At 37.8% G+C, this 17,990-nt stretch overlaps 3 protein-coding genes across 3 annotated transcripts; 2 read left to right on the forward strand and 1 right to left on the reverse strand.

The window, feature by feature from the left end:
- The first annotated feature begins 886 nt into the window (after positions 1-886).
- On the forward strand, positions 887-2,570 carry LOC110792369 (receptor-like protein 51). The gene has a single exon (XM_021997169.2). It carries the CDS (start codon positions 983-985, stop codon positions 2,264-2,266), a length of 1,284 nt encoding a protein of 427 aa, XP_021852861.1. The 5' UTR covers positions 887-982; the 3' UTR covers positions 2,267-2,570.
- A 133-nt stretch (positions 2,571-2,703) lies between these two features.
- Positions 2,704-7,684, forward strand: LOC130461023 (uncharacterized). The gene is made up of 3 exons (XM_056828894.1): positions 2,704-3,942; positions 6,496-7,353; positions 7,443-7,684. Exons 2-3 carry the CDS (start codon positions 6,939-6,941, stop codon positions 7,457-7,459), a joined length of 432 nt encoding a protein of 143 aa, XP_056684872.1. The 5' UTR covers positions 2,704-3,942; positions 6,496-6,938; the 3' UTR covers positions 7,460-7,684.
- Positions 7,685-14,093: 6,409 nt separating this feature from the next.
- Positions 14,094-17,082, reverse strand: LOC110792368 (pentatricopeptide repeat-containing protein DOT4, chloroplastic). The gene has a single exon (XM_021997168.2). The coding sequence runs from the start codon at positions 16,892-16,894 to the stop codon at positions 14,276-14,278; it is 2,619 nt and encodes an 872-aa protein (XP_021852860.1). The 5' UTR covers positions 16,895-17,082; the 3' UTR covers positions 14,094-14,275.
- Between the last annotated feature and the right edge of the window lie 908 nt (positions 17,083-17,990).

Genomic DNA, 17,990 nt, shown 5'->3' on the forward strand with positions numbered 1-17,990 from the left:
TTATATACAAGTTTAAAAGTATTCAAAAGTGAGTTTTTTGAGAGAAAATTCAAACACCCATCTTGCCCCAAAAGTGCCGAATTTTCTGAGTACCTTAAGGGCGATTCTAGTTGGTCAATCTTAAGGCGGATCCGGACGTGCTGTGGACTTTCTACGGAGGGACGACACTTGGAGTCCTAAAAGACTTGTTCTTGTTCGGTTCGGGCGCAGCTAGGGAAGGCACGCAACAAAGAGTATGCATATAAACTATGCTAAATGATTATGTGTAAATAATATGTTTCCTGGGTTAATGGTTGTTTCCGCATGATTTATGTAAATGTCATATGTATCATAACCTAACAAAAATTATCCAATCCGAAAAACCCCAAACCCGACATTAACTTTTACAAACCCGACTATATAACTATATAAGACCTAAGCCCGACTATATAAGACTCAAACTCATGACTCGACCGTAACCGGACTTGTACCCAAAATGAGAAAAAAAAATCCCGACATGACACAACTGAAAACCTACACGACCGAACCTGACCTGCGCCTGAATGATAAAGTGACCCGACACTACCTGACTTGTTCATTACCCAAGATGACCCGACTCGGACCCAGATCCTACCTGATAACCTGTTTTGACAGCTCTATTCCAATCCATTGACATTCACCATCATCCATGTAGACCATGTTAGCTTCGCATTAAGTTCACAAAATCACAACGGTCAATCTTTTCCTAATATAACCACCTACTTTTAGTTAGAGCTAACATGAGGAGAAAAAACAGGCATTAATGAGACTAACACAAGTTAAGCCAAATTCAAAACTATATACCCTCCAAACTCTTCCAAAGGGCAATTTTGGTATTCTTCTCCCAAAATCTCCAATCCATACCACATCACATAAATTCCCTTCTCCAAAAATCCAACTTTATTTATTCAATTACCCCCAAAATAAAACTCTCAAAAACTCAATTTATTTCTCAATCTCTTCTATGGAGAAAACACCATTTCTCCTCCTCTTCTTCACCCTTCTCCTCCTTAACTCCCACCCAATACACACCCTATCTCCACCCATTTCCCCCACTCAACCACCCTCTTCCGCCCCTTCAACCACCATATCCTCAACTCTTGACCCAAAACAACTAAGAGCTCTCCAATCTCTCAACCTCCCCACCACCAAAGACCCATGCTCAAACCACAATGCCATCCACTGCGACACCTCCAAACCCTTCCGCCACCTCCTCTCGCTCCGCCTCATTAACTGCTCCGATGACGTCTCCCTCTCCATCACCGCCCTCAAATCACTCTCCACACTCCAAGATCTCCAGTTCATCGACTGTCCGGCCGCCCCAGTCACATTCCCTTCGGAACTCGCCTTGAATATAAAAACATTCACTTGCATTAACAGTCTGAGAAAACTCACCGGAGTTTGGCTGAGTAGATTGGTGAATGTCACAGATCTTACTGTTAGTGATGTCCCAATAAAAGCCAGTGGCCCTGTCATTATACTAGCTCACCTCAAAAAGGTGAACAAAGTCGTCCTTTCTCGCAGCAATCTCACCGGGAATTTGCCTGGAAAATCATGGAATTCAAACGTTTCGCATATTGATTTATCCGGAAACCATCTTAAAGGAAAGATACACAGCTCAATGACTGAGCTAGAGAACTTGGTTTACCTCAATTTATCCTCAAATCAGCTAACTGGTGAGTTGCCCACCTCCATTGGTGACCTCATTGAGCTTAGAAACCTCTCTGTTTCGTCGAATTCGCTTTCTGGTCCGATCCCGGAATCTCTTGTATCAATACCCTCTTTGGTTTCACTTGATCTGAGCTCAAATCAATTCAATGGGAGTATCCCCAAATTCCTAGGTGATATGAAAGGTTTGAAATATTTGAATCTCGAGAAGAATAATTTTCAAGGGATAATGCCCTTCAATGCGTCATTTATTAAGAGATTAGTGGTTTTTAGGATTGGGGATAATGCCAATTTGTGTTACAATCGTACCACACTCTCTTCCAAGGTGAAGCTTGGTATTTCTCCCTGTGATAAGAATGGTTTGCCAATGTCGCCTCCAGCGAAGTCGAGTTCTGGCGATGATAGTGGTGGCGGCGACGACGATGACGGTGACGAAGATAGCACTTCTGAAGATGCCACTAGCCAGAAGGGTGGTGGACACCACGGTCCTAATAAGGTTGTTCTTGGTGTTGCTATTGCTCTTTCTTCTATTGTTTTCTTAATTATTTTCCTAATCCTATTATCAAGGAAGTGTGCATGATAATTTTAGAGATTAATTAGGTTTGTTATTATTATTATTTTATTATCATTATTATTAGGTTAGATTAAGTTATTGAAAAATTGTTAATTTGAACAAAGAGAAAAAAGGGGTCTTTTTTTTTTGTTATGTAGCATTATACATTGCCAATTTGCAAAGAGAAGATTGGCAAATTGTTGCAGGGGAGGTAGTTTTTTTATTTTTCCTTTTCTTTTTTTTCCACATTGGTGTGATTATTTTTATTTTATTTTTGTATTATTTTATATTATTATTATTATGAAATTGCCAGCACAGAATTGGTAGTAAATCTTGATCATATAGTAAATGTCGAGATAATGGCTGCATAATTATTGGTGCTTGTTATAGGGGGAAGAGAAAAATATCAAAAAAAAAAAATTATGGTTGTTGCCTAGCTGGGGTTGTCCAAAATCACAGGGTCCATAATTATTACCATTAATTTTATTGGTTAATGTAGATTTGAAGTAATCAAGTAAAAGTATACTCAAGGTCAGAAGTTTCTTTTTGTATCAATCATTTTTATGTTTCTTTGCTCTCTGGCAAAGTTCTCCCTTTCTTTCTTGCTAAGTATGTCTTCAAATCTTGAGTTTTGCTATGTGGCCCAAACTGTATACACGGAATTTAAACACCAGACTATAAAAAAAGAAAAAAAAAACACAAAAACATTAGACCAGAATAAACCATGTGAAGAGAATAAAGCCTAAGTTAGTTGACATCAACAAAAACCATACTGGTTAATGCTAACATAACTAAATTGTTTTGTACTTTACTACAAGTACATTATACAATATTTTTAAAAGGTTGAACTAGTATGTACGTTACTATAAATTGGGGAATGCAATATTCTTAAATACCAAAAAGAATGGAGATCTATGAAGAGGATCTTTATGCTAGAGGTCCATGCACTAAAAGCTAAAAAGCCCTAAAAAAAATTCCCTAATTCGATTCCTTTTACACCTTAACACTAATAAATTATAGTTTTTTATGTTATTCCCTTGTGTGTTCTGCCCCTTTCCTTTCCGTTCTGCTCATTGCTTTGCCGGCCTATAATCCTTTATTCTCTCTTGAACACTTGCAATTTGCAAAGATTGTTCATGGACTTTTATATACATATATGATACTCTCGGTGAAGGAATTATGTCCTTAGACATTTCCGGCAATTACTAAATATAAATAAGAATTAATTATGAAGATAATAAATTAATTATTTTAGTAATCATATTTGCTTGCTAGAGAATAAATGTGATTAGTAGGACAATATTGATTGGACCTACAACTAAAATATATTAATCCTATAAGGTCACACATATAAGCACTAATTGGAATGAGCCCAAAAGGTCCTATGGCAACCGGCCTGCTAAGAGAAATAAGGTTGGGCTTTGTGTTAACTTAAAAGCCCTAAACATTATAATAGTTATAATGTCAGGGATTCAGTAACTACGTTCATTGAATATCTGACACAAAAAGAAAACACAAAAACCCTAACTGTCATTCTCTAAACGCCGTACATCCCAAACAAAGCAAGAGACAGATTGTGATCGTTCTCTTCCGTACTAGCATACGTGGGATTCAATTCGTGCTTGTGGACTGAGTAGAGGAGCAACAAGTGGGGCTCTAAGATCTTCGAAGCTTGCATACGAACGGGAGAACACGCTTCAAAGGTGATTATTCTTTCGACTTAATCTGATCTATACTATTGTTATGCATGAGATCCTGTGATAGATGTTAGGAAATTGTTTCCTGAAATTCCGCTTTATGCATCTATATGTTCCTACAGTGGTATCAGTTTTAGCCTCTTGCATAATATTTTATGATCATGATTGTATGCAACATTATTATTTTGATTCAATTAAGGGAAGATTTATTTATGGCTTGAATTTGCAAAATTAATATATGATATTAATTGTTTGGAATCATTAAATCGTGATTTAATTATTTTTTGCTCAAAATAAATTTATAAAATTCCGAAATTTTTATCACAGGGTCGAAATTAACAGTTAATATCACAAAATAAATTTCGGATTTTTTAAAATTAAATTCGTCAGATTTTAAATTATTTATTGGTTAATAAGATTAATCATGGAAATAATTTGTTAACAATTAAATATTTGATTTTTAATTAGTTAAATAAATCTACTGATTATCCCTTAATTTTTATACAACAGCCGAAAGTTTTTGGTAATTTTTTAACTAACTTTCGGAATTTTTGTATATTAATTATTGAATTTGGTTAATTTTTATGTTTAATTCGATTAATCATAAAATTTAAGGATAACAATTAAAATTTTTGATTTTATTTGTTATGAAAATTCAATAGAACCGCCTAATAATTTAATTCGAATTTTTCGGATTATAATTGTTATTTTTCTGAATTATTTGAATAAAATGAGATAATTATGCCCTAAATTTTGAATTCTTGTTAGATTTAATTTGAATAAAGATTCTAATTGAAATCTAACTTTTAACAAACCTAAAATTCAGTTTTAATTTTGTTAAATTATTCAAATTTTCTGCCATAATTTTCGGATTATCTCACCTAATTAATTTTGTTAATCTTTAACAAAAGTTGATTAAAGATTAATTTAATTTAGGTAATTGTTACACAAATTAAAAGAACAAACCCCATGGCTGGAAGGCCCACCTCCGATGATGGAGCCACGGTGGGGGGTGAATTAGGGCCGTGTTCCGGCGGTTATCAGGGCGGCAGTCGATTATCGTCGCAGCGGAAGAGCAGCCAGCATCGCTGCTGTTCGGTTGCTGCTGTGCTGGCCACGACGCCGACGCCGGTCTTGCTGCCGGCAGTTGCTGGTAGATGGGTCGGGCGGCGTGGCTGGGTCCTTCCCGTGGAAGCTGGTCGGCGGCCCTGGTGGCTGCTGGCCGGCGATGAAGCTGTTTTGAAATGTTACTGTTCCTGCTTTGTTCTTCATTCAAATTAAAAAAAAAGAAAAAAAGAAAAGGGAATTTTGAAAATCGTTTTCACAGTGCATTAAAAGGAAAATCTGATTTTCCTAATCAAGGTCCAAATTGGAAAAGTTTCCCAAATCAACCTTTATAAATTGAATAAATTTCCCAAAAATCAGTTTGGTAATTTTGGAAATATTTTTTTTTGAAAAATATGATTTTCTAAGTTGAGCATAAATTAATATGTTTCTTTAAATGCAAATTCTTGATTAATACGATTATTCTAGCCATATTTAAATAGTAATTGAATTAAAATAATAAAGTTTCATAAATAATGTTAAACTTAAATTGTTTAAGTTTTTATAATTATTTTGGAAATGCTATTTGCTTATTAACAATTAATAAGTAAATAATTTTTGTTTAATATAGTTTGATATTATATGCGTGTATGGAATATATATGATATTTTGTTACAGGCAAGTGACTAGTATGGCCCAAAATAGGATAGAAAATACGATCCGCGTATCGTTTTGTATTCTTGTATGTTTTGAAATACGATCTGCGCATCGTTCTGTATTATTGTAATTTAATTTAAAAGTTTAAATTAGATTATAAAGTTCGTATTATGAGCTCGATGGAGTAAGCAGGTTCAATCCGAAATTCAAGGATGGAGATCCAAGAAAGATGAACAGGAACCCAAGAAGATTTGAGCTTATTTTTTAGGGGCCATACTAGGATCACATTTAATTTTTATGTATTTTATATTGCCTTAAAATGCTTATTGAGTTTATGTATGTGGTTATTTAAAGCGATGTGTTCACTTTTAATTAACCAACATAGTAAACTTAGGTCCCAAAATAATATTGAGTTTAAGTGCTTTTCCATACAACACCTATAAAGCCTTAGATCATGAGTAATAGGTTCTGCCAAAGCAGGGTGTTGCTTATAATTCCGGGGATAGTAGGGTAGGTTTTTTGAAACTTACATGTTAATGTTTGGTTTAACTCAACAAAACTACCAAAAGACAAAGTTTTGGGTTTTGAAGCTAAGAGATAGGAAAATACAAAGAGTTGTTAACCTGTCTACCAAGAGTTATAATTAGTTATAATTAGTAAAATGTTTACTTACCTCGAATACTATAAATTAAAGTAGCAGGGCCAAAGTCCGTTTGATTGTAGTGGGAGGGGATCTTGGTTAATTCTTTATTCAATGGGGACTTCTAATTTTGAATAAAGGGTAGTAGTGAATTGAATTTGTTTAATTGCTACTTTTGATAAACATTATATTGAATCTTGCTTTACTTTTTATTGTAGTTATCATGTCTGGTGCAAACAACTCTACTTTTAACTTGCGCCCTCTAATTGAAAAAGACAAACTGAATGCTACAAACTTCCTACAATGGCAAATGGCTGTGAGAATTGTTCTCAGAGCGGAAGGAAAAGAAAGTGTTCTTGACAATCCTCTCCCTGAACCCCTGCCAGAAAATGCTACTGCAGCTCAAAGGCGAGCTAGACAAACTCTAGAGGATAACTCCCTGCAAGTAACATGCTTGATGCTTGCTTGCATGGAACCAGAGTATCAAAAACGTTTTGATGGTCTGGATGCCTACAGCATAATCTAGCAACTGAAAACTTTGTTTCAGAAAAATGCTAGATTGAAGAGATTTGAAGCAAACTGCAAACTTCTGGATTCCAAGCTAGAAGAGGGGAAGCCCGTTGGTCCGCATGTGTTCGATTTGATTGGACATTTTCAGACCATGGAGAAATTGGGCTTCCCTTATCCTAAGGACCTGGCAACTGACATAGTCATCAGATCCTTGCCTGAAGATTTTCATAACTTTAAGTTGAACTTCTACATGCAAGGAGGGGAGGCTACCCTGCAAGAGTTGCATGGTTCACTAATTCAGGCTGAGAGAAACTTACCAAGTAAACCTAAACATAAGGATGTTCTAATGGTTAGTAAAGGTAAGCAGTTCAAGAAGAAAGGGGCTCCCATGAAGAAGAACAAGGGCAAGGTAGTTGCCAATGAGAACTCTTCAACCAAGACAAAGGCCACTCCAAAGGCTAAGGTAGCTGCTCAACATGAGTGCTACCACTGCCACAAGATTGGTCATTGGAAGAGGAACTGCCCCAAGTATCTGGAGGAAAAGAAGACTGGTGCTTCAATTTCAGGTATCTATATCATAGAAGTTAATTTAGCTACAACTGCTTCTTGGGTATTTGATACCGCTTATGGATCTCACATTATTGGTAATGTGCAGGGACTAAAAAGAAGTAGGAGCTTGAGCAAAGGCGAAGTGGATCTCCGAGTAGGCAATGGAGCAAGAGTTGCTGCTTTAGCTGTAGGAGATTATAGTTTACGCTTGCCTTCTGGTTTAATATTAGAACTTTATAATTGTTATTACGTTCCAGTTATTACCAAGAACATAATTTCTATTCCGATTTTGGATTCGGAAGGTTTTTCATTTCAAATTATGAATAATTGTTGTTCAGCATATTTGAATGGTATGTTCTATGTCTCTGCTAAATTATCAAATGGTTTGTATGTACTAGACTTACAAAACCATATCTATCACATAGAAAACAAGAAACACAAACCAAATGATTTGAACCCTACTTACCTATGGCATTGTCGATTAGGCCACATAAGCTCAAAGCGTAGAGAAACTTAATTCATAAGGATGGAATTCTCAAATCATTTGATTTTGAATCATTTGAAGTATGTGAGTTTTGCTTAATGGGGAAAATGACAAAGTCTCCTTTCACAGGCTCAAGTGAAAGGGCCAATGATCTTTTAGCCCTCATACATACTGATGTATGCGGACCTATGAGTACTTTGGCTAGGGGAGGGTACGGGTATTTAATTACTTTTACTGATGATGTGAGCAGATTTGGATATGTTTACCTCATGCGGCATAAGTCGGAATCCTTTGAAAAGTTCAAGGAATTCCAAAATGAAGTACAAAACCAACTTGGAAAGAAAATTAAAGCATTGCGATCCGATCGTGGTGGTGAATATTTATCTCAAGAGTTTGGTGATCATTTGAAAGATTGTGGAATACTTTCGCAATTGACTCCACCAGGGACACCACAATTGAATGGGGTTTCCGAAAGAAGGAACCGAACTCTATTAGATATGGTTCGGTCCATGATGAGTCTTGCTAACCTTCCTGCCTCATTTTGGGGATTTGCGCTTGAAACAACGGCATTCACACTCAACAGAGCTCCGTCCAAAGCAGTAGAAAAGACGCCATATGAGATGTGGACTGGAAAAGTTCTAAAATTGTCTTTTCTAAGGACATGGGGTTGTGAAGTTTATGTAAAACGTTTACTTTCTGATAAGCTTTCACCCAAGTCCGATAAGTGTCCTTTGTGGGTTACCCAAAACAGACTAAGGGATATTACTTCTACAACCAAAGCGAAAACAAAGTGTTTATTGCTCGCGATGGTGTCTTTTTGGAAAAGGAGTTTATTTCCAGAAAAACAAGTGGGAGTAATGTATATCTCGAAGAAATTCGAGATGAGCAACAAATGGATGAGGTTCACACCTCGTCAGAGACGACCCAGCATGAAAATGCTCAGGAGGCGGTGCATTCCATTCATGCGCCTTCTACCGTCCCACTTGGAGATAATCCATGCGAAGTCCCTCAACCTAATGAGGTGGAAACTTCTCCTGTTGTTCCCCAACTAGGGGTGTAAATGAGCCGAGCCTGCTCGTGAACTACTCGATGTTCGGCTCGTCAAAGCTCGGTCAAAGCTCGGCTCGAGCGGGCTCGACTCGAGCTCGGGTTCGGCTCGAGATCTTAACGAGCCAAGCCCGAGCTACCCTTGGCTCGGCTTGAAAGCTCGTGAGCAAGCTCGAGTTTTTTTAAAATATTAATATTTGTAAAATAATTTAATATAAAATAATTTTACCAAAATAATGATTATTTACAAAGCTACTAATGTCTAGATTTCTAGATACATCGTATAAAACTACAAAGTACAAATATATGGACTTTTGGGAATTGGGATTTGGGACTAAAAAAAATAATCATTTAAACAAAATAACTAAAAGTCACTTATACTCCTCATTTCTCAAATCTCAGCCTCACATTTTCGCACTACCTCAGATTTTCACACTCACGCAAGAACCCTAGCCGACGGCACACCCAATTTCTTGTCTAGCTATTTCACGTTTCCACCTCCGACGATCGACGACTCACGACTCTAAGAGATCCGTCGACCGTCGACCCGCCTCTATCCATGGCTGGTAAATCATTCTCTCTCTTATTTTTTCTTAGGAAGTTAATTTATATGGAGTAATATATGTTTTGTACTAGTATAGTAGTATCTGCAAATCTTATTCATTTGGTGTTTGAGTAATGTTTTCTGACTCTGTTTTTGGGGGGAAATAGCCGTTTATTCTGGATTTATGGTCAATTTTTAGGTGTTAATTTGTTAAATAGTCGATTATTGTGGATTATGTTGTATTGATGAATCATGTATCATTTTATTAATTTTACATTTGAATTTGAGACCAAATTTTATTGTTTGAATGTTAAATTTGTATTTTTAGTTATTTTGGGTAAGACATTTTTTGTTTTAGGCTATATAAAGACTGGAAAACAGGTTGAAAACAGATTGTTAAATTACATATCATTGTTGTGTAGTTGTGTTAAGGCTGCAGGATAACAGGTACTTCGAGCCGAGCTTCGAGCTTCGAACTTCGAACCGAGCTTCGAGCCGAGCTCGAGCTTGATTAAAAAATTTCGAGCTCGAGCTCGATCCCAATGTTATAGGCTCGTCGAGCTTCGAGCTCGAGCCGAGACGCAGCTCACAGGTTTCGAGCTCGAGCCGAGCTTGCCTAAGCTCGGTCTCGGCTCGGCTCATTAACACCCCTATCCCCAACGTAGGTCTAGTAGGACCGTCATTCCGTCAAAGAGATATATTGATTTCCTTTTGACTGAAAGTTCTGAAATAGAGATTTTAGAACACGAGGAACCTACTAGCTACACAAATGCTTTGACGAGTCAAGACTCTGAGAAATGGCTTGAAGCCATGAGATCCGAAATGGATTCGATGTTTGAAAATCAAGTATGGGACTTGGTTGCTATGCCTGATGGGGTTAAACCCATAGGTTGCAAATGGATTTTCAAACTGAAAAAGGACAAAGATGGAAACATTGATGTCTTTAAGGCAAGACTAGTGGCAAAAGGTTTTAGACAAATTCATGGTATTGACTATGATGAAACCTTCTCACCAGTAGCCATGCTGAAATCCATTAGGATAATTCTTGCGATTGCTGCCTTTCATGACTATGAGATCTGGCAGATGAACGTCAAAACCGCTTTCTTGAATGGGTTCTTGAAAGAGGATGTGTACATGACACAACCACAAGGTTTTGAAGATCCAAACAGTCCAAGAAAAGTTTGCAAGCTTAAGAAGTCCATTTATGGGCTTAAGCAAGCATCCCGGAGTTGGAACCTCAGATTTGATGAGGCAGTCAAATCTTTTGGCTTCCTTAGAAATGAAGAGGAATCTTGTATATACAAGAAGTTGAGTGGGAGTAGTATTGCTATCCTGGTCTTGTATGTGGATGACATACTTCTCATAGGAAACGACAAGACCATGCTTGAGTCAGTCAAGGAATGGCTTAAAAGTTGTTTTTCCATGAAAGACCTAGGAGAAGCTGAGTACATCTTGGGAATAAGGATCCATAGAGATAGATCCAAAAGGCTGGTTGGACTTAGCCAAGAGACTTATATTGATAAGGTTCTTGTAAGGTTCAAGTTGGAAAACTCCAAAAGAGGTTTCATTCCCATGCAACATGGCATTTCACTTGGCAAGACTCAGTGTCCTTCGACACCTGATGAGGTCAAGCGCATGAGTAATGTCCCTTATGCTTCTGCAGTAGGGTCCATTATGTATGTCATGGTATGCACTCGACCGGATGTTGCATATGCTTTGAGTATGTGCAGCAGATACCAGTCAAACCCAGGAGAGGCGCACTAGATGGCAGCAAAGAATATCCTTAAGTACTTAAGAAGGACTAAGGATAATTTCTTGGTCTATGGTGGAGATGATGAGTTGGTTGCCACTGGATACACCGATGCAAGCTTCCAAAGTGACAAAGATGATTTCCGATCACAATCTGGTTTCATATTTTGTCTAAATGGAGGGGCTGTGAGCTGGAAGAGTTCTAAGCAGAGTACCATCGCAGATTCTACAACAGAGGCTGAGTATATTGCAGCAAGTGATACAGCAAAAGAAGCTGTTTGGATCAAAAAGTTCATTAGTGAACTTGGTGTAGTTCCTAGCATTGAAAATGGCATTGAGTTATATTGTGACAACAATGGTGCCATTTCTCAGTCCAAGGAACCCAGATCGCACCAAAAATCCAAACATGTGCTCAGGAGATTCCATCTTATTCAAGAGATCGTTGAAAGAGGGGATGTGAAAGTAAGCAAGGTTCATACTGAGGATAACGTGGCTGATCCTCTGACTAAACCGCTTGCTCAACCTAAGCATGAGAGTCATACTAGGTCTATGGGGCTTAGGCATATGGGAGAATGGCTTTAGTTTGTTTACTTTATGTTTACAATTGTAAAGACATTTATTATGCTTTGAATGTTTATCAATAAAAGTTCATTCTTATTTAATTGTTTGGTTTAGTATTAAATAAAATGTCCAAATAACTTGTGTTTTCAAATAGGATTATCGAAAACGTTTTGATAATGGAACCCTATAAAGTGAACTGAAATCACAACTTATTAAGTCCCTAGTATGAATCACTAAATTGGACATAAGTGATTTATGAGAAGACTAGCATGTAATTAATTGATAGTGCAGTTCCATGGGTTATGGAGACATAGGGATGTCTAATTGATTATATGGATGTATACTTGATGCATTGAGACTTGACCTAACTAGATTCTAAAAGTAGAATCAAAATTCTATATTTAGTGGATTCCTTAGACATGAGTATGTCTTAATAACCACGAGACAATTAGTTTAACTTTGACGCTGTTAAACGCCGCGCCGTAAAAGGAGGTTATAAAGGCAGTGATCAGGTGGGCTAAGAATTGAGTGGGAGTTATGGTCATACAAGAGTGAATAAGTCCTCCTATTTGATAGGAATGGTGTCTGGGCCTCTTGATGAGCAAGAACTGAAAATTGCATGGCCATGCGGAATGGGATTAAAAGTTAATCTTTATTTGAACAGTTCGAACTCGGCGATCAAGAAACTAGAATTTGAGAATAACAGTGTGTTATCAAATTTTGGCATTAAGAGACTTAAGGAATTTAGCATTGCGTTCTTGTCTTCGGACAAGTGGGAGATTGAAGGAATTATGTCCTTAGACATTTCCGGCAATTACTAAATATAAATAGGAATTAATTATGAAGATAATAAATTAATTGTTTTAGTAATCATATTTGCTTGCTAGAGAATAAATGTGATTAGTAGGACAATATTGATTGGACCAACAACTAAAATATATTAATCCTATAAGGTCACACATATAAGCACTAATTAGAATGGGCCCAAAAGGTCCTATGGCAACCGGCCTGCTAAGAGAAATAAGGTTGGGCTTTTTGTTAACTTAAAAGCCCTAAACATTATAATAGTTATAATGTCAGGGATTCAGTAACTACGTTCATTGAATATCTGACACAAAAAGAAAACACAAAAACCCTAACTGTCATTCTCTAAACGCCGTACATCCCAAACAAAGCAAGAGACAGATTGTGATCGTTCTCTTCCGTACTAGCATACGTGGGATTCAATTCGTGCTTGTGGACTGAGTAGAGGAGCAACAAGTGGGGCTCTAAGATCTTCGAAGCTTGCATACGAACGGGAGAACACGCTTCAAAGGCGATTATTCTTTCGACTTAATCTGATCTATACTATTGTTATGCATGAGATCCTGTGATAGATGTTAGGAAATTGTTTTCTGAAATTCCGCTTTATGCATCTATATGTTCCTACACTCGGAAACATATTGAACGTATGGCGTGTTAGTTACGGACTAATGGATATATATTATGATCATTGTTCATTCAGACTCAATCGTATTCTTGTTGACAAGGCGTATATTAATCTGGAGCAGTAAGAGCATGAATAAGGGGGTCTATTAGATGACTCTTAAGGAGAGAGAAATAATAAGAGCTAGCTCTTAGGTGTGTAAAGGAAGTCTCTTATTTGGAGATTGTAAGAGCTAAATAAGAGCTTGGGCCACATCATTGTTTTTGCATAAAAATAAAATTAAAAAAAGAGGGCAAGAGAGTATAAAAGCGGTGTAAGGACTAAGGGTTGGTCCATTTCCATAATTTTCAAGAGGAGACTCTTATTTGGAGTTGTTGCTTAGGTGTCATAAGAAATAGATTAAGAGTCCTCTAAGTAAGAGTCTCCCCTTATTGTTGCTCTAACATGGTGCTCTCGAGTGTAGGATATAATTTTCTAAGTGGTGGTTTGGTGGGTGTGTGTGTTTATTACAGAGCAATTGTCAACACTCAACAGGTACGTTGTTTAAGAATCAATAACATCACAAGTATAATTTGGCATGTGACAAGTCTGTCATTGATAAACAATTTGGCCGTATTCAACTTCTCAACTAAATGGATTATATTATATCTACTAAAATATAGAGTAATCAACATGACTAAAAACACTCACCAGGAAGGCAGGAAGAGATTCATGTGATCCTACAACTGAGCCAGCAAGGCCAGGCAGGCTATCAATCATCAGCATCTAAACAAATAATTGTTACTGCAGAAAGACAAATTATATCTTTTCACAAACCAACTTCTGTGCCAATTAATTCCACGCCAAACTGCAGTGTTGCACGTTTTTAGAAGTAAGATTGAGGGCTCCTCAGTGCTTACAACCGCAGGCTGATTCTGGTATTAACGACAGTTTAAACACTTCACTCTGTAAGAATGTAAGAAACATCTATCTCTTGATCAAAATTTAATGTTTATAAAAAGCTAAATGGTGGAAACGGAAAGAATCTCTTAAGACGATATTATATGGTTCAGCGGCTAATAGTAGAAGATAAAGAGCTAACCCCCCAGCCATTTTCCAGTTAAGATATTTATACAAACTACCTGAACATTAACCTTTACAAGAACAATGCGCATCCTTGAAATGGTGGAAACGGAAAGAATCTCTTAAGACGATTTCTGTACCACAAGCTTTTGAGATGAATTTAGCTGTTTCATGACATTCGTGGCATACTTTTGAGTTCTTTGTGACACGTATGACCTTCCCTGGTGCCGAACTCAATACTCCAAAGGCAGCAGCTGATATCTCACTATGTCCACAAACTGATGCTTCCTTCTTCATTTCCTCCCCATTACTCAATGCATATTTTGGCTTTACAGAGTAATTTTCATTCTTCATCCTAGCTCTTAGCTTTTTTAAGAATGTTTCTACCCTTTTGAACTCTGGGAATGCAGCTGGGTTTCCTGCCAAAAATATTTGAACCTTCCCCTTAACTTCTATCCAGCTGCAAACCTGATTTGTTTTAAGTCCAAGATGGCTAATTCTCTTCTTTAACCATTTAACCTTCTCCCATGTTTTCGCCTCTTCATAAATGTTTCCGAGAAGCATATAGTACAATGTGTTATCTGGTTCAAGCTCAAAGACACGTTCAGCCACCTTTTCTGCTAGTTTGACATCATGATGTATTCTGCAACCTTGAAGTAGAGCACCCCAAACAGCAGCATCAGGCTTCAGTGGCATACTTTCAATGAATTTATATGCTTCTATCAACCTACCAGCATTAGCAAGGAGATTAACCATGCAAATGTAATGCTCCAACCTGAGTTCAATATTAAAGTCCTTGTCCATCATGTGATAAAATCTCCTACCCTCATTAAGCAATCCCGAGTGCACACAACCATATAATATAGATGTGAAAGAATACTCGTCTGGTTCAATCCCTTCATTTCTCATCTCATCAAAGGTGAGGCTAGCTTTGCTTCCAAGTCCATGAATACAATATCCGGCAATCATTATTGTCCATGAAATCAAGTCCTTGATAAGAATCATATCAAATACCAAACGGGCAAAAGCCAGTTGTCCACACTTCACATACATGTCTACAAGTGCATTAGCAACATACAGATCAGAAAAATGCCTGTTTCTGAGTATATAGGCATGAATTTGTTTTCCCCATCCCAAAGCAGCCAGACTTGCACAAGCTGGTAATATGCAGGACATGGTTACACCATCAGGTTTCAATTCTTGTTGCATTTCAAGGAATAAACTCAGCGCTTCATTGGGAAGACCATTCTTTGTGTAACCACCAATCACAGTATTCCAGGAGATTGTGTCTACCACAGACAACTGACTGAATACTAATTCTGCATCCTCCATGCTTCCACATTTTATATACATGTCCATCAGAGCATTACAGACTGATAAATCTGACTGCATATTGTGCTTCTTGACATAACCATATGCCTCCTTGCCATCATCCAACAATCCACTCGATGCACAAGCATTTAACACAGTAGTCATAGCAAAGGTATCAGGTCTAATACCCTTGTTTTCCATTTCATGAAACAATTTCACTGCAGCATCAGAACGTCCTTCTTGTGCAAATGTACCTATCATGGAAGTCCATGACACAATATTTCGATCATCCATATTTTCAAAAACTCGGATAGCACAATCTAAATCACCACATTTCGAATACAAATCAAGTAATGTATTGCTACAAGTCAAATCCTGATCAAAAGCAGTTTTTACTGCATAACCATGAAGCATTTTACCAAACCTGAGGAGAGCAATGTCTGCAGAAGCTGCAAGAACACAAATCACAGTTGTTGAGTTGGGCGATGCACCAGCACAAATCATTTGCTGGAAAACCTCAATCGCCCTCCATGCACATCCATTTGATGCATACCCACTAATCATAGAATTCCAGGACACGACATCTCGGTCAAGCAATTCATCAAACAGCTTCTGTGCACTTTCAACCCTCCCAAACTTGAAATAAAAACTAATCAGGGAGTTCACTACCACAGTATTACCACCCAAGTGCAATTTCAACAAACACCCATGAGCCTTCTCACCTTCTTTCAGAACCCCTAATCCAGAAAAACACTTTAAAACACTAGAAAATGTATAGGAATCAGGCTCAACGTCAAACTCCTTCATTTTGTTATACAAATATACACCTTCCTTAAAATCGCCGGCTTTCGAATACTCTTTGATCAAAATATTCCACAAGTAAACCTTCTCATTAGCAATTTTATCAAAGATTTTCCTTCCCTCTACTAAATCCCCACAAATCACATACATAAACACTAATTTTGCACCCAAAACACTGTCAGCCTGCCAAGTGTTCGACGAAATGACTGAATGAACTCGACGACCCTCGCGCAATGATTTTTGCTCCGCGCAACGTTGTAGGACTAAACAATAAGTTCCCAACTCCAATTCCGATGTTGGTGAGCTACAGAGCAAATCAACAGCTTCTGAAAGCTTACCAGCTTCGCAAAAATGTCGAATTTTACGATTACAGTCAGCGACTTCGGTTGACATTGATTGGTTCAGCACAGCTGAGGCTTTGATAGGGGTTGATAAGATGAAATCTGGTAATTTCAGAGTAGTAATTGAAGTGGGTTTGCAGAACAAAGAAGGATTGTTGTTATGATTGAGCATATTTTGTCTGTGATTCTGATGAGAGAGAGAAATCCACGAGGTTGTTGCCATGGCTGACATGGCGGATAACGAGCGCGGGAAAACTCGACGAAGATGAAAGAATGATGCAGTTGACTAGTTGAGTGTTGAATTCAATTCATTAACAAATGAACAAACCGAACAGTGTTGGTCGGTTGGCTATGACAGTTATGTATACGAAATTACTGAACTATACACCCGAAATAACCGATACTTTCGGGACAAAACGCAGCGAAAACAAAATAAAACGCATGCGACTAAATAACTTGGATAAACGTACGAAAGAAATTAACATAATTGAGTTTTTCTACGTTGGACCCATTCGTTTTGAAATTTCCAAGTTGTGCCGTATATTCTTATTTCTCTGTAAAATATACCCAAACTAATGTTTCATTATTAACGGCCGTTAATAACCCATTCAATGTCAACTAGAACAACCACTGATGAGCGGCATTTATGTCGCTCTAGGCTAGGATTTTATAGAGTTTTATTATGTTTTTTTTGATAGTTTTATATAGTTTTGCTGCATTTTTATTCCCTTTTTCCATCTTTGAGCTTTTCAGGTAATAATGTTGAAAATGATGGAAAATAGCTGAGATTTGCTCGAGCAGGTCCAGTGCGATCGCACGGAATTTACGTGCGCTCGCACGGGTCTACAAAGTTGGCTCCAAAGTCAAGGAAGTGTGTGCGCTCGTGCCCCGAATGTGTGTGTTCGCACGAATCCGCAAAAAGGAGGCAGGAACTCCAAGGGATGTAGCCCGTTCGCACCGCAGAAGCGCGCCCTCGCACGGAATTTCTGTGTGCTCGCACGGATTTCCTGTGCGAGCACATGAGGATTTTCTGAGAATTAGCAAAGTTACAGCCGTGCGATCGCACGGTTGTTGGGCACGTTCGCACGGCACGAAGGAGAAGAATCGTCGCAGGGCCCGTTTGCATAGATGCACAGCACGATCGCACCGATGCGATCGCACCTGGGTCTGCCCGTTCGCACGGCTACGCGGGATTCAGTTTTCGAGTTTTAATCTCTTATTTTTGGGGTTTAGTATAAATAGGAATTTTGATTATTTTCAATGAACGCTTTCATTTTCAGAAATACATTTTAGAGGTTTTGTGATTTTGTTCTTCAATCTAGAGAGAG

Source organism: Spinacia oleracea, chromosome 5, assembly GCF_020520425.1.
Source record: "Spinacia oleracea cultivar Varoflay chromosome 5, BTI_SOV_V1, whole genome shotgun sequence".
Classification (NCBI taxonomy): Eukaryota; Viridiplantae; Streptophyta; class Magnoliopsida; order Caryophyllales; family Amaranthaceae; genus Spinacia; species Spinacia oleracea.

What these genes read in the sequence shown, in the direction of transcription:
- LOC110792369 (XM_021997169.2), top strand. Translation starts at nt 983, where the DNA reads ATGGAGAAAACACCATTTCTCCTCCTCTTCTTCACCCTTCTCCTCCTT.
- LOC130461023 (XM_056828894.1), top strand. Translation starts at nt 6,939, where the DNA reads ATGGAGAAATTGGGCTTCCCTTATCCTAAGGACCTGGCAACTGACATA.
- LOC110792368 (XM_021997168.2), bottom strand. Translation starts at nt 16,894, where the DNA reads ATGTCAGCCATGGCAACAACCTCGTGGATTTCTCTCTCTCATCAGAAT.